General features: G+C 47.2%; 1 protein-coding gene across 7 annotated transcripts in view; it reads right to left on the reverse strand.

Annotated features, from left to right (window-relative positions):
• FANCA (FA complementation group A) overlaps positions 1-26,073 on the reverse strand; it is a 158,072-nt gene that overhangs the window by 68,500 nt on the left and 63,499 nt on the right. For all 7 annotated transcript variants that reach the window (XR_013586503.1, XM_078603618.1, XM_078603614.1 and 4 more), the window contains exons 17-26: positions 23,861-23,926; positions 23,216-23,304; positions 14,762-14,822; positions 13,765-13,814; positions 10,476-10,564; positions 7,412-7,525; positions 5,475-5,581; positions 2,478-2,548; positions 2,071-2,170; positions 1,206-1,417 (exon numbers count right to left, since the gene is read on the reverse strand). Coding sequence is in view for 6 of the 7 variants with exons in the window: in XM_078603618.1 (XP_078459744.1) it covers positions 1,206-1,417; positions 2,071-2,170; positions 2,478-2,548; positions 5,475-5,581; positions 7,412-7,525; positions 10,476-10,564; positions 13,765-13,814; positions 14,762-14,822; positions 23,216-23,304; positions 23,861-23,926 (959 nt within the window). In the remaining variant the exon portion in view is untranslated. The remainder of the gene's footprint in view (positions 1-1,205; positions 1,418-2,070; positions 2,171-2,477; positions 2,549-5,474; positions 5,582-7,411; positions 7,526-10,475; positions 10,565-13,764; positions 13,815-14,761; positions 14,823-23,215; positions 23,305-23,860; positions 23,927-26,073) is intronic.

Raw genomic sequence — 26,073 nt, forward strand, 5'->3', positions numbered from 1 at the left:
GCACCTCTCCCGATTGGCTCACACCACCCCCAATGCATGACTTGCAGCTGTATCACACGATGTGCTATCCTGAATGAGGGGGCGATAAGGGCGATCGCACCCCCCTCCACTCTCTCCCTTAAGACCCTGAACATTGGTGTTGTATTAATATTTACCAGAAAAAATATTTAGATGTTTTAGTAATGTAGGGCGATTTAAGAAGCTACCTCATTATCTTCACTCTTCTCATCGATGTCCCCCACTCCTCTCCCTTCGCAATATGGCACATTTAAAAATAATTATGATCCTCCCCAAAATTCTGTACTTCCTGAGGTTTGGTCCCCTCACGGATCCTGAGGGACTTTTTTTATTTATCTCAAAACACTACATTCCCGAATCTCCGCCTTTATTAAGAATCGCAAACTCACATGCACTGGATTAATGCTCCCTTATGTTACCGGTAGGCGAGGGAGGCTCTCTCAAATTTCCGGAAATGCGACAGGTTCCGTGGGTCTGCACAATGCGAAGCGCTGGCTGGACCCAACGAAGTGGGGGATTGCTGAGAGCTGGGAAGAGGAATCGGCCCAACCATGCCTCCTTAGGTAGGTCTTGCCTTTTTCCGCAAAAAGAAATAGAACTTGGAAGACGAAGCCATTGAGGACAGTCTCATCGGCGCTAATGAGCTGCAAAGATGGTAGAAATCCCCCTACCCCCCCAACCCCCCTTACACAGAAGACGGACGTAATGGGAGAAGCCTTTTATGATAGTAGGGGGCAAAAGTCATAATACGGGGCACAGTTGGAGGGATCGGAAAATGGTTAGTGATCTTTGTCTGTGGGGGGAGGAGGAGGGGTGCCTTCTGATAAGACGCAGGCTGATTAACAATGTCCCTAACTGTTTTGTTTATACACACACGTGGTGTCATGTTAAATTACTCACACAGACACGTTGTGACAAGTTACCTGCTTACACCAGTCCACCCAATCATAGATTGGCTGTAAGTGGCCAAAGGCTAAATATTAGATTAGGCTTATCCCTCACATTTAAATCTTCGTCTTCCCCCTAACGCGAGGTCTCTCTCTCGACTCATTCGAGTTGGGAAGCCCTCTGAGGTTTCCTCCTGGATTGTCGTGGGACATTTCCTGCACTGAACGCGGATGGAGAGGGAACGGGGAGGGGACTCGTCGTGTAGGAGCTGGACCCAGGGCCGCACCGATGCCACTCACCGCAACGAGAGGAGCATCTCCACGGCGGAGCTGCAGGGCAGCGCCGCGGCCACGCTCTCCGTGAACGGCACGGCCTGCAGGAGTGGCTCTGCAGGGTCGGTGGCAGTGGATGCAGGCAGGGCCGTCACGAGCGGGAAGGCGCTGCGGTGCCGGTGTACGAGCGCCAGCAAAGCGGCCAGGCCCAGTATGTGGCAATCGCTTAGCTGCTGGCCCTGAGCACACACGATCCATAGCACAAGCCTTCTATAGCACACACACACACATCACAGGACATGCCTTCGATAACACACACACCATCCCGTAGCATACATCCTAAGAGCACGCACCCTCTAATAGCGTATGAGATTAGGTTTTAAACTGTATAAAACCTAATCTCACACATCCACTAACAGCACACACACATTCCAGATTTGAAGCTTTCGTGACTGCAAGGATTCATACTCTTAGTTCTTTCGGTAAAGTCACGTAGGTAAAAAATTTAATTTAAATTAATAAAAATAAAAATCACGACGTTTCGGAGGCAACAAAAGTCTCCGTCATCAGGTGGGACCGTCACAGCCAGATTTGCTGCATCAAGTGAGTAAGTACACACACACCCCAGTAACATACCCTGCATATATGGTACACCCAATCCCCAGCACACACCTTCGAACAGCGCAATCAATCCAGAGCACAACCCATCAATAGCACATGCCCAATAGCACACACTCCCATAGCACATTTTCTCCAATAAAACACCCCCTCCAGTAATACTAGATATGTGATGATGATGATACTGAGTTCGGTGATGATCAGGATAATAAGGGTCATAAAGTGGTTAGTGATGAGGTTAGTGATGATGTAAGTCATGAGGAGGAGGTGGAACCTGTTTGAGGAGGAGGGCCCACACTCTGCTGAGTAGCGGCTTGTGAAGCCAGCTCAGGCCCGCGAGCATCAACACGAACCGGCAACTCCAGTCAGGCAGCCTGCAGCACAACACACAGGACGGGCGCAGCATAGTACACACAGCACGGTGCAGCATAGCACATCGCAGTAGAGCATCGTACACATAGCACGGTTCAGCATAGTACACACAATACAGCTTAGTACACACAGCCCGGTAGAGCAAAGTACACATTGCATGATAAGCGTTGTACAAAGAGCACGGTACAGCATCATACATCATACACACAGCAGAGTACAGCTTAGTACACACAGTAGGATACAGCATCGTACACACAGCAGACCACGGTAATTAAGTTCACGTTTCGGGGCGGTGTGCCACTCCCTCACCTGAAGTCGTGGTGCATGGCGCAGACACCGGTCACCGCCTTGCAGAAGCTGTTGAGAAGCAGGTCGACCAACTGTGGGAGAGAGAGAGAAAAACAACAACAGGAAGTAACTGGCATTGGCCAAATGTCTCAATGCTGCAAAATCACCTCCAAGTGGCTCGGTTGGGATGAGAGAGAGCAACATCACCCACTTCTAAATCACTCGACTGGGATGAGAGAGAGCAACATCACCCACTTCTAAATTACTCGACTGGTATGCAAGATAGCAACATCAGCCACTTCTAAAACAAAGTATTGAGATTCAGTGGGGCTGCTCTCCCTTGTAAACGAGCCCGACAATAATAATAACTGCGGTGGAGAGTGACGGCGTAACATGACGTGCACCCGCTATCCCTGCTACTCGGCCACAGATGAAGGTGTGGAAGACCTCGCAACTTGTTCAATGATCCCCAAGGGTTGCACCAAGCAAGTGCATGGAAGAGGTCTTGGACAATTAAGATGGAATTTATGACAGTTTCTTTCTAAATAGCAACGAATACCCCAACTTATGTCATTACATAAAACTGTTGAAGAGCAGAGGACGAGGAGCTGAAGAGAGACCATGGACACTGTCAAGGTCTGAACTCTGGAGTTGAGTTGATACAGTAGATCATCGGTTATCCAGCAGCTTCGGGGGGAAGGGGGTGCCGGATTTTCAAAAACGAGCGGATAATCACTACATCATTTTACAAAATGGCTTATTTAGCACATTCTTGTATGACATTGTTTTTAGTTATTTATATGTTTTTTTAAGTGTTTAAAATTTGTTTACGATTTGACATTATCATAAATAAACATATGAATAAAACAATCCTACCGTTACTGTATTTACTGTACCATACTTATCATTCCAATCTCGAAGACTCTGCACGGGGCGATGTCCGTACTGCTACGCCCTTGTTGCAACGACATGGGTTGGACGATCGCCGTGCTGATGCAGGCTTCAGACCGGTGCTCCGGCGAACGCCGAATTCACGCACTTTTGGCCAGATCACACTGTATATTTTCAGTTTTTATGACTGTAGTTATTAGTCATGAAAATTGTATATACATGCAGTATTTTCATTTTTTAGGTTGTATGTACTGGATGTACTGTATAACCTACTGTATATAGCATTTGCTCCTTTTTCTTTGTCACACACGGTGCCGATGGCCGGACTGGTTGCTGCCTTTGGAGCGATTTTGCCGATTTCGCCGGATCAGCCTGGGACCAATGGTGGAGCCAGGATTTTCAGGTGGGGGGGGGCAACCCCTCCAGCAATGAAAAATGACAGAGGAGTTGTTAGTAAAGACTTGTCTCTTGCTTTTTATTTGACGCGTGTGCGGCGATGGCGCAACCATCGATCGAGGGTCGAATTCGAACCGTGTGTGATCGGCATCGCGCTCGCTGAAGGTGTTGATGCCTTCAGGGAAGTCGTGGACTGTATACGCAACTGCGCACAATTCTGCGAGTCACTTATAACCGCTTTGCCGTTACTTATTGCCAATTATTGACTCAGACTATTGTCCTATCATAATATGCTACAGGGTGGCAGTGGGGGTCACAAAATGCCGATTTATTACTAATAAACCCCAATAATCCGATCAAAATTAGGAATCGGATCATTGGGGGGGCACGTGCCACCCCACCCCCACCCCCCGTGGCTCCGCCAGTGCCTGAGACCCCTGAATAATGTTGGAAGCCGAATAATCGCGTGCTGGATAATCGATGAACTGTAAGTCCAGAATGAGCTGGAATGAGGTGGGGACATTAAAAGACCAATTTTTATCATATGCATGATCATTGCACATTTCGATTAGCACGGTTGACTACGTACGGCGCGAAAGAAGTCCAACATTTGTATGTAGTGAGTCACTTCGGAGACACGAGTTAGGAGGCAACAACGTTTATTCTACACTATATAACCCCGTTACACACGGGACTACAATATGCCTATCTCTTACACACCGTTACACACGGGATAACTATAAACGGGTCAGAGCAGCCAACGTGCCGTCTGACCTGACATCAGAGAAAGAGATGAAGACGTAGCACCTCGGGTTCACTTCACCTGCAGACAGCCCCGCTCTTCGATCTGGGCTTCCCTTTTATCTCTCTCGGCGCGGCCTAGCTCCGCCCTCGGCCACGCCCCCTTCTGGAACGTTCCCGAAGGTTCCAGGTCACCTTGCTCGTGCCACCTGCCCGGCTCCGCCCTTAACCACGCCCCCTTCAGGAACCCTCCAGAAGATTCCCGGCTACACTTCCGGTGTCCCCTCGGTCACCTTTGCCCCACATTCCTCACCCTGGCCCATCGCGTGCTTCACCCGAGGCCGGGGTGACTCATCCTCATATGCCCCCTTCTGCCAGCAGCCCGCACCAGCTCCCTAGTGACCAATTACGTGGCATTCACTCGCTGTGCTGGCGGAGTGGCTGCTATCCCCTACTCTGTCGGTAGGACTCATCAGCCTCTCTCTGCAATCACCCAGTACCATGCACCCGAGCAACCCACTGTGTGGTACTGCATGGTGTGCTAGCCTCTACACCCATATTTCCTCATTCTACTGTACTTAGTGCTACGCGCCGTAGTGATCCGTTCTATATCACTACACGTACACAACGCACCCCACTCTAGACAATGACATATGTGCATTATTCTCCAGGTAGCTCACCGGCAGAGCGAGCAGCTCCCTATCTGAAGGTTGTAAGTTCCAATCCTCCCGGATCGATAAATAAAAAAACACTTTGTGGAAAAGGCATAAGCAGATGTCCCAAGAATAGACTCCATACCTCGCCATAAGAATGCGGATTTCTTTTCTGACTGGCTTAGGGCTATAAACGGGAGAGGAGCAATCACCTCATTGCTCATTTGAGCAGGGGACTCGCTTTAACTTGAATGACTTTGTCCTGCATTGTTTGGACCTCAGGGGAGGTGGCCATGCTAATCCCCAGGCGTCGTCACCTGCGGTGCCCATTGCCCACCTGAAGGTGCTCCTTGGCAACGGGGCCCAGGCGGAGCTCCCGGGGAGGATCGGCCCCATGCAGCTCCCGCAGGTACTCCTCCACACGCAGCACGAGATGTGACACTGCTGCTCGCGTGCAACATCACGGAAAGCACCACGATACAGCACCACGACGCAGCACCATGTTACACCACTAAGTTACAGCACCACTATACACACCACTATACACACCACTATACAGAACCACGACGCAGCACCACGACGCAGCACCACTATACACCCCACTACGTTACACCACTACACACACCACTATACAGCACTATGTTACACCACTAAGTTACAGCACCACGATACATCACCACTATACACCCCACTACGTTACACCACTACACACACAACTATACAGCACCACTATACACCTCACGACGCAGTACCACTATACACACCACTACATTACATCACTACACACACCACGATACAGCACCACGACGCAGCACCATGTTACACTACTAAGTTACAGCACCACTATACACCCCACTATACACACCACTATACACACCACTATACAGAACCACGATACACACCCCACTACATTACAGCCCCACTATACAGAGCACTATACACACCACTACACAGCACCACATTGCAGCACTACACATCATCACATTACAGCACTATACAGCACCAGGTTATAACGAGAGAATACCGTACATCTCTGGAAAGCTTATTGAGCTACGTGGTCAAAGAAGACATTGAGTAGCATAGGGGGGTCCAGTGGACATCCCTGTTGCACCCCAAGGTGAACAGAAAATGGCTCTGATACCCAGCCACACAACTTTATTCGGGCCTGCCCACAATACTGCATTTCCCAGTGGGTCTTACTTGGCATTGATCAATGGCATACACGAAATATTTATTTAATTTTACCAGGTACAGACCATTGAGCTACATAGCTCTTTTCAGAAGCGACCTGGCTATCACAAATGATAGCCCAATGAAGTGGCTTATCATCATGTGGAAATGTATATCAGCCAAATACTATAATACATGATTGTGAGCAGAGGGTCTGCAACTCAGAAAGCACGAAGAATAACCCATAGCCATGGTCTATACACAAATACATACAGAGATCCTCCACATAGCCTTCCAACACTGTTGAGGCAAGGTGCTGCTAAATGTATGTACAACTTCTTTCACACCGTACGTAGCCAACCGTGCTAATTAGGTGCAGGGGAAGGTCAACAAACGGAACACAAAAAGCAGTTGTAAAGAAATTAGTGCTCCATCTATATTTAAAAGTGTCTTGGTCTCCCCAGCGCTGACGTTCACACACCACACTAAGTACCCATTAAAGGCTGAGTCAACCTATGGGAGGCGCAGGATCAGTTCATATATATAGGTCACTCAAGAGTGGTCAGGCGCAGGAATCAATCATGGGTCGCCAAGTTCCTAGCAGAGTGGGGCAACTACTGCACCACCACTAACCACCACAAGGATAAACAATTCCCCACAATGGAAATAAACAAAGACAAAGATCCCCCGTGTAGCCTTCACAGACTGTTGGGGCAAGTGCTGTAAGCGAGCACCTATGAAGGCCGGCACGGCACACGAGGGGGTGGGTGGCCAGCACCACGCCCGAACCCCTTTGTCTTCCCAGTGGCGATGTTTACACACCGCAGCAGGTACTCATTTGAGGCTGAGTCGACCTGGGGGAGGCCCAGGACCGATTCAGATAATTATCACTGGTGTTGGCTGTAAGCGGGAATCGAACTCGGGTCGATGGGTTCGTAGCACAGCGCGCGAACCGCTACACTACTGCTCCCCACCCAATGCAAAAAAAACGCACACACACGGGCACGCACACACACATGCACACACCCACATGCACACACACACACACATGCACACACACACATGCACGCACACGCACACACGCACACGGGCATGGGTGCTGACCATCCTGTGTGTCCGGGCTCCTGGCTGCAAGGGAGGCGACAGAGGGGAGTGACTCCAGGCTCTGCCGCACGACGTCCATCGGTTCAGAGGGAACTCCTCCCACGGGCAACGTGTCTGTGACAAAAACAACATCAGCACCAAGGTAAATCACAAAAACTCACTCGCATACAACTCAATACTCCTCATGTCGTATGGCAAGGTAAACATTGAAACAGACGTGTACATCGAAGTCATTAAGCCTTTGTGGAGGCTTGGTGGATATTGGCGATACTGCTTCGCGAATAGGCGGTGTTGGACAGTGTTGGATTATGTGATCCATGATCTAGCTTTGATGACTGCGGACTGATCTTCGTTTTCCCATTTGATGGAGGAGGTGACAGCATCTGCCACGCCATGTTCTGCACTGATTTAAGGCTGAGCACTGAACCATGGGAAGAGGTTGTTCGTGATGAGTGCGTTGCTCTACAATTCACGCCACTGTTCCTTCAGGCAACTGCGAGATGAGCAGGGGTGGGAGGGGGTTTGGAAGCTCCTGGTGGATAGGTAAGTTCCAGATCGTCCAGGATGCACTGGGTATATTCAGCAGGTCTGGGCATCTCTTTGGTTCTGATACAGGTGGATTAATTCGGCCCAGTGTGGGGCAAGCATTGCACGGGGGTTAATCAAACATCCTGCTTGCGGTGCCCATTGCAGAGTTGAGTTGTGGATCCAAGGGCTTTGCGAGTGTACAGGGGATCAGTGCTCTGTGGTTGAATAGACCAGCAGCGCCAATGCCGCTGCTGTGCGTGCATTTGCGCCCCCCCCCCCCCCCACCATGTGGTGCCCGCTCGGTCTCTCTGTGAGACTCAACCCAGACCATGGGGTTTGTTGAAGGCCCCTTTGAGGTGGCTTCTGAAGCTGCGGCTTCTATTCAGTCTGAGGTGTTTTGGGCTGGCTTCACGTTTTACCTTCCGCCCATAATAAGGTCACTGTCAAGCGGATGGCAGCCTTGTCGTTCAGATGGGAAGGTGTTGCCAGTCTTGACCATGTTGGAGAGTGGCATCCGGGGTCTTGAGGTCGCCTGTGAGAGTGTGGCCGATGGGAGACTAGTGGCTGTTGTTGTGCCTTGGACTGTACCACAAGTGCAATGTCGTCCGCATAAATTAATATACGGGATGCCGTCCTGATGATGCTGCTCGTGATTACGTTGAAAAGCAGTGGGGAGTGAGCACAGAGCCTTGCTGGAGGACATTGTTGAATGTCATTGCTCTGCTGGCCTCTATATATAGATGCACGCAATACAGTACCAGCAATTTTTCGAGTAAGACTCCGATGAAATGTACGGTTTTACTGGCATTTGATGAGCCTAGATACTTTAGCTACGTTGCCACACTGTGTCATCACAGACAGATGATAAATCCATTCATACCACGGCTGTTTTCTGTTTCCATCGAAAACCAGCCTCAACTTGGCTTGTGAGAGCAAGGATCTGGTCACAGCTACTAACAGGCTGGCTTAAAACCGGCGAGTTTCTTCGGGCCAGAAGCGCCTTCTACAAAGGGTTACTTGCGGTGGAGAGGAGTGAGATGGGTTGATAACTGGTGGTATTGTCTAGTAGTTGTTCCGGACTGCAGGATGGCAAGGACGATGTCCTCCTCCTCATACGTGCTGGGGATCCCCATGCTAATCGGTGGATGACTGTGAAGAGATCTACCCAGCCACTATCTTTGCTTTGGTTCACATATTTTTGGAGAAACTTTGGGTAAATCCCAATCCGGGCCAAGCAGCTCTCTGCTTCTTGGTGACCGATATTGTCACGTTGTGGAGTTCAACGGCCCCCAGATGTCACCGTAATGTTCAGGCTTTGCAGCTGAAGTGCACAAAGTCAAAAGTTTCCACATTTCTCATGCCACCTTTCCAATCGGGTAGTCGAATGTTCATTGGAGCGTGGCCACTCTTCTTTCCAAACTCCTTCAGGAGTCTTTACAACACTGGAAGCCAGCATGGGCTGTAGAGTGTTCCTCAACTCACTCGAGATAACATTGGTGGTATTGGCCTTCAGTGCTTCAACTAACTGGTTACATTTCTCGATTTAAAGCTTTCGTGACTGCAGGGATTCATCTTCTTGGTTCTTTCGGTAAAGTCACGTAGAAGGGAAGTAATAAAATAATAAAAATAAAACATAATAAAATAAAATAATTCTCACGACGTTTCGGCTACAATGCAAGCAGCTGTCTTCAGGTGAAGAATGAGACACTACCAAGCTAGGAGCTTATATATAAGCTGGGTTGCAGGTGGAAGAGCGCCTTAACAAAATTAATGTGCATATCAAGAGGAATTTAGCATATTCATGGGAAATGCGTAGGAGGTGGGTGGGTGGGTTTCATAGTCATATTATGCCCATGCATTATGCAGGACCAGCAGCACCAAGGGAGGGTGCAGGGAGTAGCATTAATTCGTTTCGCATTAGAAGAAGTTACAGCAGCAGATGTTAGTGTAAATGCGTTTGGTATTACCTTAGAGTCGCGGCATCTCTTCAGGAAGGTGAGAGACTCGATTAGCTGAGCCTTCTTATCACGGAGCTTGTTGAAGGATCTCAAAGTTATGTGGAAACCCTCCCCGTAGAGGCGGTTAAATTTCGATTTAAAGCTTTCGTGACTGCAGGGATTCATCTTCTTGGTTCTTTCGGTAAAGTCACTCCCCACGCTCGCCATCCCGCTCCCCACGCTCGCCATCCCGCTCCCCACGCTCGCCATCCCGCTCCCCACGCTCGCCATCCCGCTCCCCACGCTCGCCATCCCGCTCTCCACGCTCGCCATCCCGCTCCCCACGCTCGCCATCCCGCTCCCCACGCTCGCCATCCCTCTCCCCACGCTCGCCATCCCGCTCCCCACGCTCGCCATCCCACTCCACCCGCTCGCCATCCCGCTCCCCACGCTCGCCATCCCGCTCCCCACACTCGCCATCCCGCTCACCACGCTCGCCATCCCGCTCACCACGCTCGCCATCCCACTCCCCACGCTTGCCATCCCACTCCACCCGCTCGCCAATCCTCTGCCGTAATTGCCCCACTGCTTGTACTCACCCTGCTGCCCGTGCTGCTGCTGCTGGATCTCGGCCATGCTGCATGCCTCCACGTAGGCTCTGAACATGTGGCTGGGAATCTTGTCGGCTCTGAGGGCGGGGGGCGGTAGGGTGTAAAGTGACCATACGGTCGCATCATCTCGCTTAACGAGAGAGACGTTCCGCGGGAACTGCTCGGTAAGCGAAAGCTCGTTAAACGATCGTCGTTTTCCCACCGACTCACTCTCCCCCCTTCATGTTAAAAGCTGAGCCAGCTACGTTTAAGCCCCCAACATTCTCCACTCTTGAACATCTTCTTGGAACACAAGAAATACAAATGACTGTATTATTTTAAAATAAAGTAACACCACATTTAGCACTTACAACACATGAAGAACCAGTGCAAGATCCCCCGTATAGCCTGAACAGATTGTTGGGCCAAGTGCGAGCACCTATTAAGGCCGGTACTGCACACGAGGGGTGCGTGGCCAGCACCACGCCCGGCCGCCTTCATCTCACCAGTGGCGATGATGTTTACACACCGCACCAGGTACTCATTTGAGTCCGAGTCTTCCTAGGTGAGGCCCAGGACCTGTTCTGATAATCATCACCAGCATTGGCCCCGAGCGGGAATCGACTCGGGTCGCCAGGCTCGTAGCTCCGCGCGCTAACCGTTGCACCACCGCTCCCCACACACTCCCATTACGATGCTACCACGAGGCCCCCACCTGAATCATGGCACAGAACAGGAGACTGGTAAACAGCTGCGGGCCGTGGCGCGCTGTATTACGATACTGTAGCACTGTTATACCACAGCGTCCCCTGCCGCCACGGGATGCATTTGATCGTTGATCGAACAAATTTGGGCTATAATTTTTCATTGTTAGCGAATTCTCATAAAAAAGAAAAGAAAGCTCGTTAAGCAGGAAACGCCTGTGTTGTTATTTTGCACGTTTAGTCAGGAAAGCCTTACCGAGTCTCAACACTTGACTTAAAGCTTTCGTGACAGCATCATCGGGCAAATCGCCTGATGATGCTGGATGTAATTACCAGCGAAAGGTCATACTCAAATTGTAAATGTTGTGAATTCACTTTTCAACACACCGGTGGGCTGACCTAGTAACTATTTGTCTTTTTGTTTACGTGACAAATCCCTGACTGATTGGCCTTGTCGGGTGGTGGAGGGTTTCGACATATTTATACTTATGGAATGTAACCCAAAAACCTTGATTATGAACAGTACGTAAAATTCGTGATCTGATCCCATCTTGATTTAAAGCTTTCGCGACTGCAGGGATTCATCTTCTTGGTTCTTTCGGTAAAGTCACGTAGAAGGGATGTAATAAAATAATACAAATAAAACAGGTCCGTCGAGGCGACAGAGTCATTCAGACTCTGTCGCCTCGATGGACCTGGTTTTCACCTGAGGACGGCTGCTTGCGTTGTGGCCAAAACGTCGTGAGAATAATTTTATTATGTTTTATTTTTATGATTTTATTACTTCCCTTCTACGTGACTTTACCGAAAGAACCAAGAAGACTGATCCCATCTGTGAAGGTTAGGATTCCTGACATGCAATACCCTGGCATCTACAAACTAAGCTGTGTCTGCCGCAGCAGTTACATTGGGGAAACTAAGCGACATGTTTCGGACCGTGTTGGTGAGCATAAGGCAGATCTGAAACACGGTATGACCAACATGTCGGCCGTGGCTGATCAATGTTTTAATGCGGTGGGCTCACACGAAATTGATTTCTCTAAGATGAAGGTACTTTGTAAGCCCACTGGCTATCAACAAAGATTTGTTCTTGAATCCATCCATATATACAGACACAGACACAATTTCAACCGAGAGGATGGGTACAAACTCAGCAATCATTGGAAGGACGTCATAAACCAGTTTAAGTCGTAACTGGCTGTGATGTTTCTATCCTGCCACATTCCGATGTTAGTTTTTATTTCTTTTTTTATTTTTTCCCCGTGGCTTTGGCTCTCCGATTTTACATGAACATCTTAAATTTATCACACCTACATAGCCACACCTCCGCGCGCTCGCCATGGAGACCGCTCTCCGATTTTACATTAACATGCTAATCTCTCACATTAACATCACTAACCCCGCCCACTTCGTTTAAGACCCTTGGGCTACACCCAGTATTAATCCGTACCAAGTGCAAACAGTGAGGTCCCCCCTTCGGTTTACGATGCCATCGATTCACAATCCATATTTTCTATTTGCGATAATTTTCAACTCACGATGTTTTATATCATGCAGCCACCAATTTAGGCCAATCGAAATTCTCCTAAGTGGACTCAGCAGCAGACCTCAGCCAATCAGCGACCTGCCCTTTATTTGCATTTTGAGAGCAATTGGCTAGCTTACCAATGTTTAATGTGCGCTGCTTGGAAACAGCTCTCTATGAATACGTAAGCCATCTATTTTCTTAGCCTAAGGTAAGCATTTAAATTTTATGTTGTATTTATGCACATTTTTAAGCTCCATGTATTAATTATATATCCATTTGTATTAATAGGAATGCTTTAATATGTTCTTAAAACGTTTATTTATTAAAATTACGTGTTTAGATATTATAAACTATGTTTTTAGGGTGAAAATTATTACCTTCTGATCGTCTTCGAACAAATTAAGCCTTCACATCGTATTTCCTATAGTTTATTCCCGATCATTTTAATTAGCGATAGTTTTCGTGGAACCAATTAATACCGCTAACAAGAGACGACTGTAACAAGTACATGGTGGTATTTGCACTCGTGTAAAACCCTGGCTGCCCGGGCTCAGAGGGCAGCCAGGGTCCAGCTCGCTCATAGGTCCATGCTCAGCCTCAATGTCAATGAAAAGGTGCACAAAAACAAAACAGCAATCCCACGTTCAGTCAAGCGTATGCATATGTTAGTGTATTATTGAACAGACTAAACAATACAAAGCGAGGACGTGTCTGTGGGAGTGCGTTGAGGACTGCGGGGAGCGGAGGGTTAGTCCGCTGTGCTACAAACCCAGCAAGCCGGGTTCGATTCCCGCTCACGGCCACCATCAGTGATGAATATCTGAACCGATCCGGGGCCTCCCCAAACTCGACTCGGCCTCAAATGACTCCCTAGTCCGGGGTGTGTAAAAACTCCATGAATGAGTCGACAGGCATGTAGGTGACATGGTCATCCTGCATCTTAAGTGGACTGACTCGGCATCACAAATAACGTGCATTGCCATTAGCCATGCTATTAGCCTGGCTCGGTTCAGATGTATCAGCAGACAAGGGAGTCTATGTAGTAAATGTTCGCGATGGACCGCACCTCCTCATGGCCTCGATGAAGACCATGCGAACATCTGGGTCATCAGGAAGCTGTGACGGCAGCATACAGAAGAAACGCCATGAATAATAATCCAACACGACACCAACTTTGCTCCGTCTCAGCAGACTGTGGGTCAACATCGGGTCACAATTCCAAAGTGGACAAATGGTTAAGGTGCTCAGTGACAAATAAATATAATTTACAGCTGTTTTGAAGTGATAGGAAGCATGTCGCCATTGGCAAAGACGTGCATTGCAATGTACAAAAGCTATCTTCCTTATCTGGACCACCATTGCAAAATAATTGAATGTGTGGCCAATTTGTTAATCACACCCCTAACTCAAAACAGTTGAGAAATGGGGTCATCTAAATGTTCTTGTTGCGATTGGTTTTCTCATCGTTACAGATTATAATTAGACTGAAAACTAATTTCTTTAAAACTGCTTGTTGTGTTTAGTTTGTTGTCCTTCCCCTGCACCACCGATTAGCGCGGTTCGCTACGTACGGTGCCAAAGAATTTCGATTTAAAGCTTTTGTGACTGCAGGGATTCATCTTCTTGGTTCTTTCGGTAAAGTCACGTAGAATGGAAATAATAAAATAATATAATAAAACATAATAAGATAATTTTCACGACGTTTCGGCCACAACGCAACCAGCCGTCCTCAGGTGAAAACCAGGTCTGTCGAAACGTCGTGAAAATTATCTTATAATGTTTTATTTGATTATTTTCATTCTACGTGACTTTACCGAAAGAACCAAGAAGGTGCCAAAGAAGTTCAACATACACACAAAGTCATAGGCCGTACCCGGCACGCGAGCCTTAGAATCCCCCGCCCCTGGCCTGCAGTCACAGGGATGATGGAACTCGGGAACAGAAGCACATTGGTCAGGCGCCCCACGAGCATCGAGCCACAAGACCAGCCTTCTTTCCCAGCCTCACCAGAAACGAGTCCAACAAAGTCGCGACGGACCTCCGGACGCAACGGCTTAACTTACAGGGCGCGTTTTCAGCAGCGCTGGCAAGAAGCGCATCTGGAAATATGGCCTCCTGAAAATGCTGGAAACAAAATGAAGAACATTGATATGAGACAGACAGGGTGCTCTTGTAAGCACAATGCTTGAGAGAGAGAGAATTTTATATTGCTAACCCAAGTGGGACATGATAGTGATGTAAAGTGAAAAAACTGTGTGAAACATCGCTCTGCCAGAACCGAGACAACGTGTAATACAGCAAAGAACTTAACACAGAGTAAGTAGAACACAGCACTCATTACGTCTCGCATCACACAGCGCTCATCATCACATTACAGAAAATAGAACTCATCACACGTAGGCTTTCGCAACCAATATTATTCATAATAAAGGTTTTTGGGTTAGATTGCGTTATTTATAAATGTGTCGCAACCCTCCACCACCCGACACGGCCAATCAGTAAAAAATGTATCACGTTGACAAAAGACAAATAGTTCACTACTTTAACCCACCGGTGTGTTGAAGAGTGGATCCACAACATTTACAATTTTGAGTACGACGTTGTTTCGCTGGTAATTACATCCAGCATTATCGGGCGATTTGCCAGAATAGTGGTATGAATCCTTCGACCATCTGACACAGCCAAACTGGTTAAACAATCACGTGTGCAAGAAATTAATGGACCAATTATATATTTCGATTTAAAGCTTTCGTGACTGCAGGAATTCATCTTCTTGGTTCTTTCGGTAAAGTCACGTAAAAGGGAAATAATAAAATAATACAAATAAAACATAATAAAATCATTCTCACGACCTTCTTGGTTCTTTCGGTAAAGTCACGTAGAAGGGAAGTAATAAAATAATAAAAATAAAACATAATAAAACAATTCTCACGACGTTTCGGCCACAACGCAAGCAGCCATCCTCAGGCGAAGAATGAAACACCCCAAGCTTGGAGCGTATATTTAAGCTGGGTTAGAGGGGGGGGAGGTGGGAAGAAGAGCGCCTAAACAAAATAATTTGCATATCAAGAGGAATTCAGCATATGGAAAATGCGTAGGAGGTGGGCGGGGGGGGTTCCAAATCAATACTATGCCCGTGCATTATGCAGGATTAGCAGCATCAAAGGGGGGGGGGGAAGGGGGGGAGCATTAACAAAGGAAAGGAATGTTAATAGTATGTAGCTGTAGTTACTAAACAACCACGTAAAAAACTACAGTATAAACTGCATGACAAACTAAAGTATAAACTACATAGCATCATCAGTAAACTTACTATACTCTACAATAAGCTGAGTTACTAACAGTAAGTAATACATGAAAAATTCTACGTTGTAAAAAATTATATAATATGCTTCCATCTAAACTTTATTCTCTTACATCACACGCGTCTATACCGTACTATATACTTCCATAGGCAAAACCAACATTAAATTACATACTGTATTGCTATAAACCACCCTATACCTTATACATTTTTAATATAACACTATGTATTATTCTACCCACCCTAATGTGTATCAAAATGGTTTATTACGTCCTTCCAGTGATTGCTAAGCCAGAATCCATCTTCTCGGTTAAAATTGTCTCTGTGTTTGTAAATGTGGATCGCCTCATGTACGAATCTCTCATGATAGCCAGATGGCTTGCAGAGAACCTCTGTCTTGGAGAAGTCAATGTCATGTGAGCCCACTGAGTTGTAACAGTGATCTGCCACGGCTGAGGTGTTTGTCCTACAGTGTTTCAGGTCAGCTTTATGTTCACGGATGCGGTCCGAGACATGTCGTTTGGTTTCCCCAATGTAACTGCTACCACAGAGGCAACTTAGTTTGTAGACACCAGGGTACTGTATGTCTGGAACCACATCTTTTACAGACGGTACCAGATCACGGATTTTATGTACTGTGTTGAATCGGACCTGGATCTTGTGTTTAATCAGGATTTTGGAGATCTTTTTTGTGACCCCAGCAATGTAGGGTAAGGTGATGGTCTTGAAAGGCTCCTCAACAGGATCTTTCTTGGTGGTTGGAGTGATGGCTTTGCGGATTGTGTAGTCGGAGTAACCATTAGCCTTAAGAGCTTGGCGTACGTGTTTGAGTTCACTGGAAATGTGTTCATGGTCGGAGATGCATTGGGCTCTATGATATAGAGTCTTGATGAGAGAATTCTTCTGGGATGGATGGTGGTGGGAATCCGGTTTTAGATAAGCATCCGTGTGGGTGGCTTTCCTGTAGACAGAGTGGCTCATTGAACCATCAGGTCTCCTTTTGATTAGGACATCCAAAAAGGGTAGCTTGCCATCATTTTCGACTTCCATGGTGAATCTGATGGCTGGGTGTATGGAATTGATATGGTCGAGAAATTGGTCTAGAGCAGGCCGGCCATGTGGCCAGATGACAAAAGTGTCGTCTACGTACCTCTTCCATAAGGTCGGGCGTAGAGTCGCAGTCTGGATGGCGTCCGTCTCAAATTTCTCCATGAAGATGTTGGCTACAACCGGAGATAAGGGGGAGCCCATTGGGGTGCCCTCAATTTGCTTGTAGAAGGTTCCATTCCAGGTGAAGTATGTATTGGTTAAGCAGTGTCTCACCAGGGGGGGTACCCCAGCATTCAGTCCTTGATGAACCAAGTCTTCAATGATTGCGATGGTGTCAGGCACAGGCACCTTGGTGAACAAGGAAACCACATCAAAACTGACAAGCAGGTCGTCTGGGGACAGGGCAATCCCCTTGATTGTTGATACCAGGTCAGTAGAGTTTAGTACTGCAGAGGTGGTTTTTCCAGTGAAAGGCCGTAGGATTTCGGACAAAAAACGAGCCAGTTTGTAAGTCGGGGAGTTGATAGTAGAGACAATGGGACGAAGAGGTGTATCTTCTTTATGTATCTTTGGCAAGCCGTACAATCTTGGTGGCCTGGCTGCAGAAGGTTTCAACGAGAACTGTTTGGTCTGATCAATTAATGCGGTTGAAGCAGAAATGATGTTGTTGGTTTTGGAGACGAGGCTGTTGGTGGGGTCTCTTTTTATTTTTGTATAGCTGCCATCGGTGAGTAGTTCTTGAATTTTGTTGTTGTATTCTATTTTGTCCATGATGACAGTGGCATTGCCTTTGTCGGCTGAGAGGATGACAATGTCATCCCTCTTTTTTAATTGAGCTAATTCAAAACGCTCATCTTTGCTGATGTTGCTAGCTGGCATCTTAGCGTTTTTGAGGGTTACAGAGATTTCCGATCTTGCTACGTCTGCAGCGATGTGACTCAAGCCCTTGAGAGCTACATCTACTCGAGCAATTATATCATTAACTGGTATGTGTCTAGGTGTGACTGCAAAGTTTAGTCCTTTAGCTAAAACGGATTTCAAACCTTCAGAAATAGGACTGTTACTGCGATTAATTACGACTTTGTTAACATCTAGCTTTTCAATGTGTGGGTCCGGTTTCTTGTTTGAGAGGCGGTTGAATTTGGAAATCAAGTTGTCCTTACATTTAGTCGACATAGCGGCAGCTGAAGAGGCAGTCATTTTTTCCACATGTTCCCAATCCGATGTGGACATTGTTGCACTCAAGGATAAGTGTGATTTGTAGAGTGTCTTGTCTAACTGATCTAGTTCGGTGCGCGTAAGTCTGATTTTCTCTGAGATAAGAGCTAAGCTAGTTCTAGACAGAATTCGTTTCGCATTAGAAGAAGTTACAGCAGCAGATGTTAGTGTAAATGCGTTCGGTATTACCTTAGAGTCGCGGCATCTCTTCAGAAAGGTGAGAGACTCGATTAGCTGAGCCTTCTTGTCCCGGAGCTTGTTGAAGGATCTCAAAGTTATGTGGAAACCCTCCCCGTAGAGGCGGTTAAATTTCGATTTAAAGCTTTCGTGACTGCAGGGATTCATCTTCTTGGTTCTTTCGGTAAAGTCACGTAGAAGGGAAGTAATAAAATAATAAAAATAAAACATAATAAAACAATTCTCACGACGTTTCGGCCACAACGCAAGCAGCCATCCTCAGGCGAAGAATGAAACACCCCAAGCTTGGAGCGTATATTTAAGCTGGGTTAGAGGGGGGGGAGGTGGGAAGAAGAGCGCCTAAACAAAATAATTTGCATATCAAGAGGAATTCAGCATATGGAAAATGCGTAGGAGGTGGGCGGGGGGGGTTCCAAATCAATACTATGCCCGTGCATTATGCAGGATTAGCAGCATCAAAGGGGGGGGGGGAAGGGGGGGAGCATTAACAAAGGAAAGGAATGTTAATAGTATGTAGCTGTAGTTACTAAACAACCACGTAAAAAACTACAGTATAAACTGCATGACAAACTAAAGTATAAACTACATAGCATCATCAGTAAACTTACTATACTCTACAATAAGCTGAGTTACTAACAGTAAGTAATACATGAAAAATTCTACGTTGTAAAAAATTATATAATATGCTTCCATCTAAACTTTATTCTCTTACATCACACGCGTCTATACCGTACTATATACTTCCATAGGCAAAACCAACATTAAATTACATACTGTATTGCTATAAACCACCCTATACCTTATACATTTTTAATATAACACTATGTATTATTCTACCCACCCTAATGTGTATCAAAATGGTTTATTACGTCCTTCCAGTGATTGCTAAGCCAGAATCCATCTTCTCGGTTAAAATTGTCTCTGTGTTTGTAAATGTGGATCGCCTCATGTACGAATCTCTCATGATAGCCAGATGGCTTGCAGAGAACCTCTGTCTTGGAGAAGTCAATGTCATGTGAGCCCACTGAGTTGTAACAGTGATCTGCCACGGCTGAGGTGTTTGTCCTACAGTGTTTCAGGTCAGCTTTATGTTCACGGATGCGGTCCGAGACATGTCGTTTGGTTTCCCCAATGTAACTGCTACCACAGAGGCTACTTAGTTTGTAGACACCAGGGTACTGTATGTCTGGAACCACATCTTTTACAGACGGTACCAGATCACGGATTTTATGTACTGTGTTGAATCGGACCTGGATCTTGTGTTTAATCAGGATTTTGGAGATCTTTTTTGTGACCCCAGCAATGTAGGGTAAGGTGATGGTCTTGAAAGGCTCCTCAACAGGATCTTTCTTGGTGGTTGGAGTGATGGCTTTGCGGATTGTGTAGTCGGAGTAACCATTAGCCTTAAGAGCTTGGCGTACGTGTTTGAGTTCACTGGAAATGTGTTCATGGTCGGAGATGCATTGGGCTCTATGATATAGAGTCTTGATGAGAGAATTCTTCTGGGATGGATGGTGGTGGGAATCCGGTTTTAGATAAGCATCCGTGTGGGTGGCTTTCCTGTAGACAGAGTGGCTCATTGAACCATCAGGTCTCCTTTTGATTAGGACATCCAAAAAGGGTAGCTTTTTGGATGTCCTAATCAATGGCAGCTATACAAAAATAAAAAGAGACCCCACCAACAGCCTCGTCTCCAAAACCAACAACATCATTTCTGCTTCAACCGCATTAATTGATCAGACCAAACAGTTCTCGTTGAAACCTTCTGCAGCCAGGCCACCAAGATTGTACGGCTTGCCAAAGATACATAAAGAAGATACACCTCTTCGTCCCATTGTCTCTACTATCAACTCCCCGACTTACAAACTGGCTCGTTTTTTGTCCGAAATCCTACGGCCTTTCACTGGAAAAACCACCTCTGCAGTACTAAACTCTACTGACCTGGTATCAACAATCAAGGGGATTGCCCTGTCCCCAGACGACCTGCTTGTCAGTTTTGATGTGGTTTCCTTGTTCACCAAGGTGCCTGTGCCTGACACCATCGCAATCATTGAAGACTTGGTTCATCAAGGACTGAATGCTGGGGTACCCCCCCTGGTGAGACACTGCTTAACCAATACATACTTCACCTGGAATGGAACCTTCTACAAGCAAATTGAGGGCACCCCAATGGGCTCCCCCTTATCTCCGGTTGTAGCCAACATCTTCATGGAGAAATTTGAGACGGACGCCATCCAGACTGCGACTCTACGCCCGACCTTATGGAAGAGGTACGTAGACGACACTTTTGTCATCTGGCCACATGGCCGGCCTGCTCTAGACCAATTTCTCGACCATATCAATTCCATACACCCAGCCATCAGATTCACCATGGAAGTCGAAAATGATGGCAAGCTACCCTTTTTGGATGTCCTAATCAAAAGGAGACCTGATGGTTCAATGAGCCACTCTGTCTACAGGAAAGCCACCCACACGGATGCTTATCTAAAACCGGATTCCCACCACCATCCATCCCAGAAGAATTCTCTCATCAAGACTCTATATCATAGAGCCCAATGCATCTCCGACCATGAACACATTTCCAGTGAACTCAAACACGTACGCCAAGCTCTTAAGGCTAATGGTTACTCCGACTACACAATCCGCAAAGCCATCACTCCAACCACCAAGAAAGATCCTGTTGAGGAGCCTTTCAAGACCATCACCTTACCCTACATTGCTGGGGTCACAAAAAAGATCTCCAAAATCCTGATTAAACACAAGATCCAGGTCCGATTCAACACAGTACATAAAATCCGTGATCTGGTACCGTCTGTAAAAGATGTGGTTCCAGACATACAGTACCCTGGTGTCTACAAACTAAGTTGCCTCTGTGGTAGCAGTTACATTGGGGAAACCAAACGACATGTCTCGGACCGCATCCGTGAACATAAAGCTGACCTGAAACACTGTAGGACAAACACCTCAGCCGTGGCAGATCACTGTTACAACTCAGTGGGCTCACATGACATTGACTTCTCCAAGACAGAGGTTCTCTGCAAGCCATCTGGCTATCATGAGAGATTCGTACATGAGGCGATCCACATTTACAAACACAGAGACAATTTTAACCGAGAAGATGGATTCTGGCTTAGCAATCACTGGAAGGACGTAATAAACCATTTTGATACACATTAGGGTGGGTAGAATAATACATAGTGTTATATTAAAAATGTATAAGGTATAGGGTGGTTTATAGCAATACAGTATGTAATTTAATGTTGGTTTTGCCTATGGAAGTATATAGTACGGTATAGACGCGTGTGATGTAAGAGAATAAAGTTTAGATGGAAGCATATTATATAATTTTTTACAACGTAGAATTTTTCATGTATTACTTACTGTTAGTAACTCAGCTTATTGTAGAGTATAGTAAGTTTACTGATGATGCTATGTAGTTTATACTTTAGTTTGTCATGCAGTTTATACTGTAGTTTTTTACGTGGTTGTTTAGTAACTACAGCTACATACTATTAACATTCCTTTCCTTTGTTAATGCTCCCCCCCTTCCCCCCCCCCCTTTGATGCTGCTAATCCTGCATAATGCACGGGCATAGTATTGATTTGGAACCCCCCCCGCCCACCTCCTACGCATTTTCCATATGCTGAATTCCTCTTGATATGCAAATTATTTTGTTTAGGCGCTCTTCTTCCCACCTCCCCCCCCTCTAACCCAGCTTAAATATACGCTCCAAGCTTGGGGTGTTTCATTCTTCGCCTGAGGATGGCTGCTTGCGTTGTGGCCGAAACGTCGTGAGAATTGTTTTATTATGTTTTATTTTTATTATTTTATTACTTCCCTTCTACGTGACTTTACCGAAAGAACCAAGAAGATGAATCCCTGCAGTCACGAAAGCTTTAAATCGAAACATTCTCACGACGTTTCGGCCACAACTCAAGCAGCCGTCCTCAGGTGAAGAACAGGTCTGTCGGGAAGACAGCGTCTATCTGTCTTCCCGACAGACCTTATTTTATTATTTCCCTTCTACGTGACTTTACCGAAAAAACCAAGAAGACGATTATATATTGTTTCAACTCACCAGTAATTTGATAAACAATTCTCACGATCAAATTAAGCAGAAATGATATTGTCTCCAAAAACAAAAGTGTTTGCGATGATTCCGAACAAAGATTATTGTTATATTTCAAAGATTAAACCGGTCCACAGTTGTCTCACTCGCCTGCCGAGGTTTAAAATGCAGCCAGAGTTGTTACTGCTTGGTCTAAAAGGTGGCTGTGTGCATGAAACGACAGTATGATGACAAAACAGAGTGTGCTGGGAGTACAAATCCTATGGTCACAATTGCACATTTTGCTTTCCAGAAGACACTTTTTGTAGGGTTGGTATTATTATTACTCCCTATATTAATTTATTACACGTATTTACCCATACAAGCGTCACTAAATCTGAAGACTATTTCAGGAGGGTCCTGCCACATTTTTTTGCAATGTGAAATCCCAATCGAATAATTGGACAGTGAGTTTTCAGAATTGAGACGATTGGCCAATTCCAGTTAGATTATGTTTATTTTTTACTCTAGGAAGAAACTGGAAAACCTGTAGGAAACCCATGCAAGAAAGAGAGAACATACAAACTCCACACAGAGAGGTGCTCAAGTTAGCAATCGAATCCAAGGCATGAGTGTCACTATTGTGCCACCATGTTGCCATATGGAGCCCTGACAGGAATGGGTGACCACGGACTCACCTCGCCTCCATGACACTAGACGGGATCTTTCCCGTGCGCTCAAATGCCACCAGCGTCTTCTCCACGTCATCCTCCATGCGATGGGCGCCCTGACAGACACACCACAGGAGTATGACACTACAACATCATCACACACTGCGTTGCTTTTTGTGTTCAGTTTGTTGTCCTTTCCCCGCACCTCTGATTATCACGGTTGGCTATGTACGGTGCAAAAGAGGTTCAACATACATTGATACAAACAGGAAAGACACTGCAGGTTTCTGCATCATAACCCACTCGGACATTAAAGTCACTGAACAGGATGACTATCCCGAGGGGCCACTTTAGCTAGCACCTATGACAGGAGGTCATAGACTCATCGGCCTTGTCTGTAACCCACCACTGATGTTCATCTTCGGTGGGGGCGTAAGTCACCACCACCAATTTTGCCTCCTGTTGATGGGGAGGCATATCTACGTATAGGAGTCTGTGTGTTCGTGTGTAGGAGTCTGTGTGTACATGTGTAGGAGTCTGTGTGCACAAGTGTACGAGTCTGTGTATACGTGTGTACGAGTCTGTGCGTACGTGTGTACGAGTCTGTGTGTACGTGTGGCTGTGGAGTGTGTGTGTAAGTCTGTGTAACTTGTGCTGCCGAAAGTTACCCACCGATCCGTCCTGCACGCGACGGTCCTCGACTGGGTCAGCGTAGAGGCCCATCTCCTCTATGGACTCCTGGAACCACACGGACGTGAAGCCAAAGAAGAGTGGGATGCTCCATAGGAGTTCACAACAACACAAAACAGAGGTGGTATGCAGCATTGCACGTACAACACCTCTCGGCCTTATGCAGACCACCCAGGTACAGAGAAATGAACGTGTGGCCACATTGTCATTTGGGCGACCAACTCAAAGAGTTGAGAAAATGTCACGGTCCCAACAGGCAGCAGGTTAACAAAGACCCAACTATGGACCCAGGTTCAACCTCATGAGGACACATCAAGGCAGTACAATCATCAATGTTCTGCACTACCATATGCATGTGGGAGCCCCATATATGTGTAGTGACATCGCTGGATGTCAACATGCTGTGGGGGCAGTACCGGCCCTAGAAGGGCACGGCGTGCAGTGTAGCAACATCGCCGGATACCACAATGTTGTGGGTGTAGTACCGGCTCTAGAGGGGCACGGTGTGCGCTGAATAATAGCGCTGGATGGCACCATGCTTTAAGTGCAGTGCCGGCCTTACAGGACAGGGTGTGTGGGTGCCGACCAAAGGATGAGGTTGTGTAAGGCCATGGCACTCTGGTTGACCCAGGAGGACACGTGACTGGTTAAGTTGACAAAGGGGGCCCCAAGTGGGGGCTAGGGGGTGGTCATGTGATTGGGACCCAGATCCTTCCCGAGGATTCTGGAAGGTGGATGTGGCCAAGGGCGGAGTCGGCCACGCCACAGAGAATACAAGCCGGGTCACGATAGGGACCAGGTTGTTGTTCATCCTGGAAGAAACCCTTAGTCTACTTTCTCCATTCAACGAGTCTCCAACAAGTAGACGCGGGCCGAAGCTGTTGGTCCCCGTCCATAGTAGCAGTTACGTTGTAACTAGTAACTTAGCCGGGTGGTAACCACCAGGCTAACTACACCAGTTACGTTGTAACTAGTGTAGTTAGCCGGGTGGTCACCACCTTAAGTTGTTATGCAGTTAAGGAGAAGTTACCCCGTGTGTTGGAACTGAATAAATGTGTCGTGAGTCCAACTGAGTCGCAGATGTTTCTCTTTAGAGGCAACACATTTATTATAACATCAACACGTTAACACAAAGGGGTAATTGCCCCTTTACCAGATACACCCTTGGGTGGTGACCACCCAGCTAACTGCCCTATACGGAGGAGTTACAGCTACGAAGGGTCTGACCCTAACTCGGGTCCCGGCCACGTGTTGATGCCTGTAGAGCTTCCAGCTTGTAGACGTGGAGCTTCCAGCTTGTAGGACGTAGAGCTTCAGCTTGTAGGACGTGGAGCTTCCAGCTTGTAGGACGTGGAGCTTCCAGCTTGTAGACGTGGAGCTTCCAGCTTGTAGGACGTGGAGCTTCCAGCTTGCAGATGTGGAGCTTCCAGCTTGTAGGATGTAGAGCGTCCAGCTTGTAGAATGCGGTGACCCCGGTCCCTCTCAGGGATCCACCTTATATCTTCCTGGTCGGGGCCGCTCTGCCCTCGGCCCCTTCCGCCTTCTCGAGCGTTCTAGCTTCCTCTCGATCCCCCTCGAGAGCTCTCCCTGGACACGTGATCACCCCCTTCTCTGTGGACACTCCGGATCATGTGTCTACGGGGTCAACCAGAGTGCCTGGGGCAACCCTGCCCCTGGCCCGACACTCTCCCACTCCTCCTTGTGGGAGCCCGCACTGCACGCTACGCGTTGTGCCCGCGCTATCCCAGCGCTCACCAAGCCCCACTAGGGCTGTTCTACGGGGTGTACGCGATGACGGTGCATCGCACGCCATGCTGTCCTAGAGCCGGCCTCACACAGCAACCCACCCCAGTGCTGTCCGCGGCGTAAGAACGTCACACAGTGACATCCCCGATGTCACTACAAACGTGTTGCATCCAAATCTACGTCTGCGACTCAGTTGAACCCACATTTCTCAACTCCCTTGAATTGATGATCTAAACTTCTAAATTACTACTTCGAGTCATGAGAGTTTGGCTTTGTGTGAGAGAAAAGCGGAGAAACCAGAGGGTACCAGGCATGCACAGGAGGGGGCCCACACTCAGAGATCCGCACAAGCAAGATTCAGGAATAGACACGCCTGTGCGTTCATCACCATGCCACCTGGCAACCCCAACACACTGCAGCAGCTGCTACTGGCAAGCAGCCTCCACGCG

The sequence above is a fragment of the Lampetra planeri genome, chromosome 20 (genome assembly GCF_965212315.1).
Source record: "Lampetra planeri chromosome 20, kcLamPlan1.2.h2, whole genome shotgun sequence".
Lineage (NCBI taxonomy): Eukaryota > Metazoa > Chordata > Hyperoartia > Petromyzontiformes > Petromyzontidae > Lampetra > Lampetra planeri.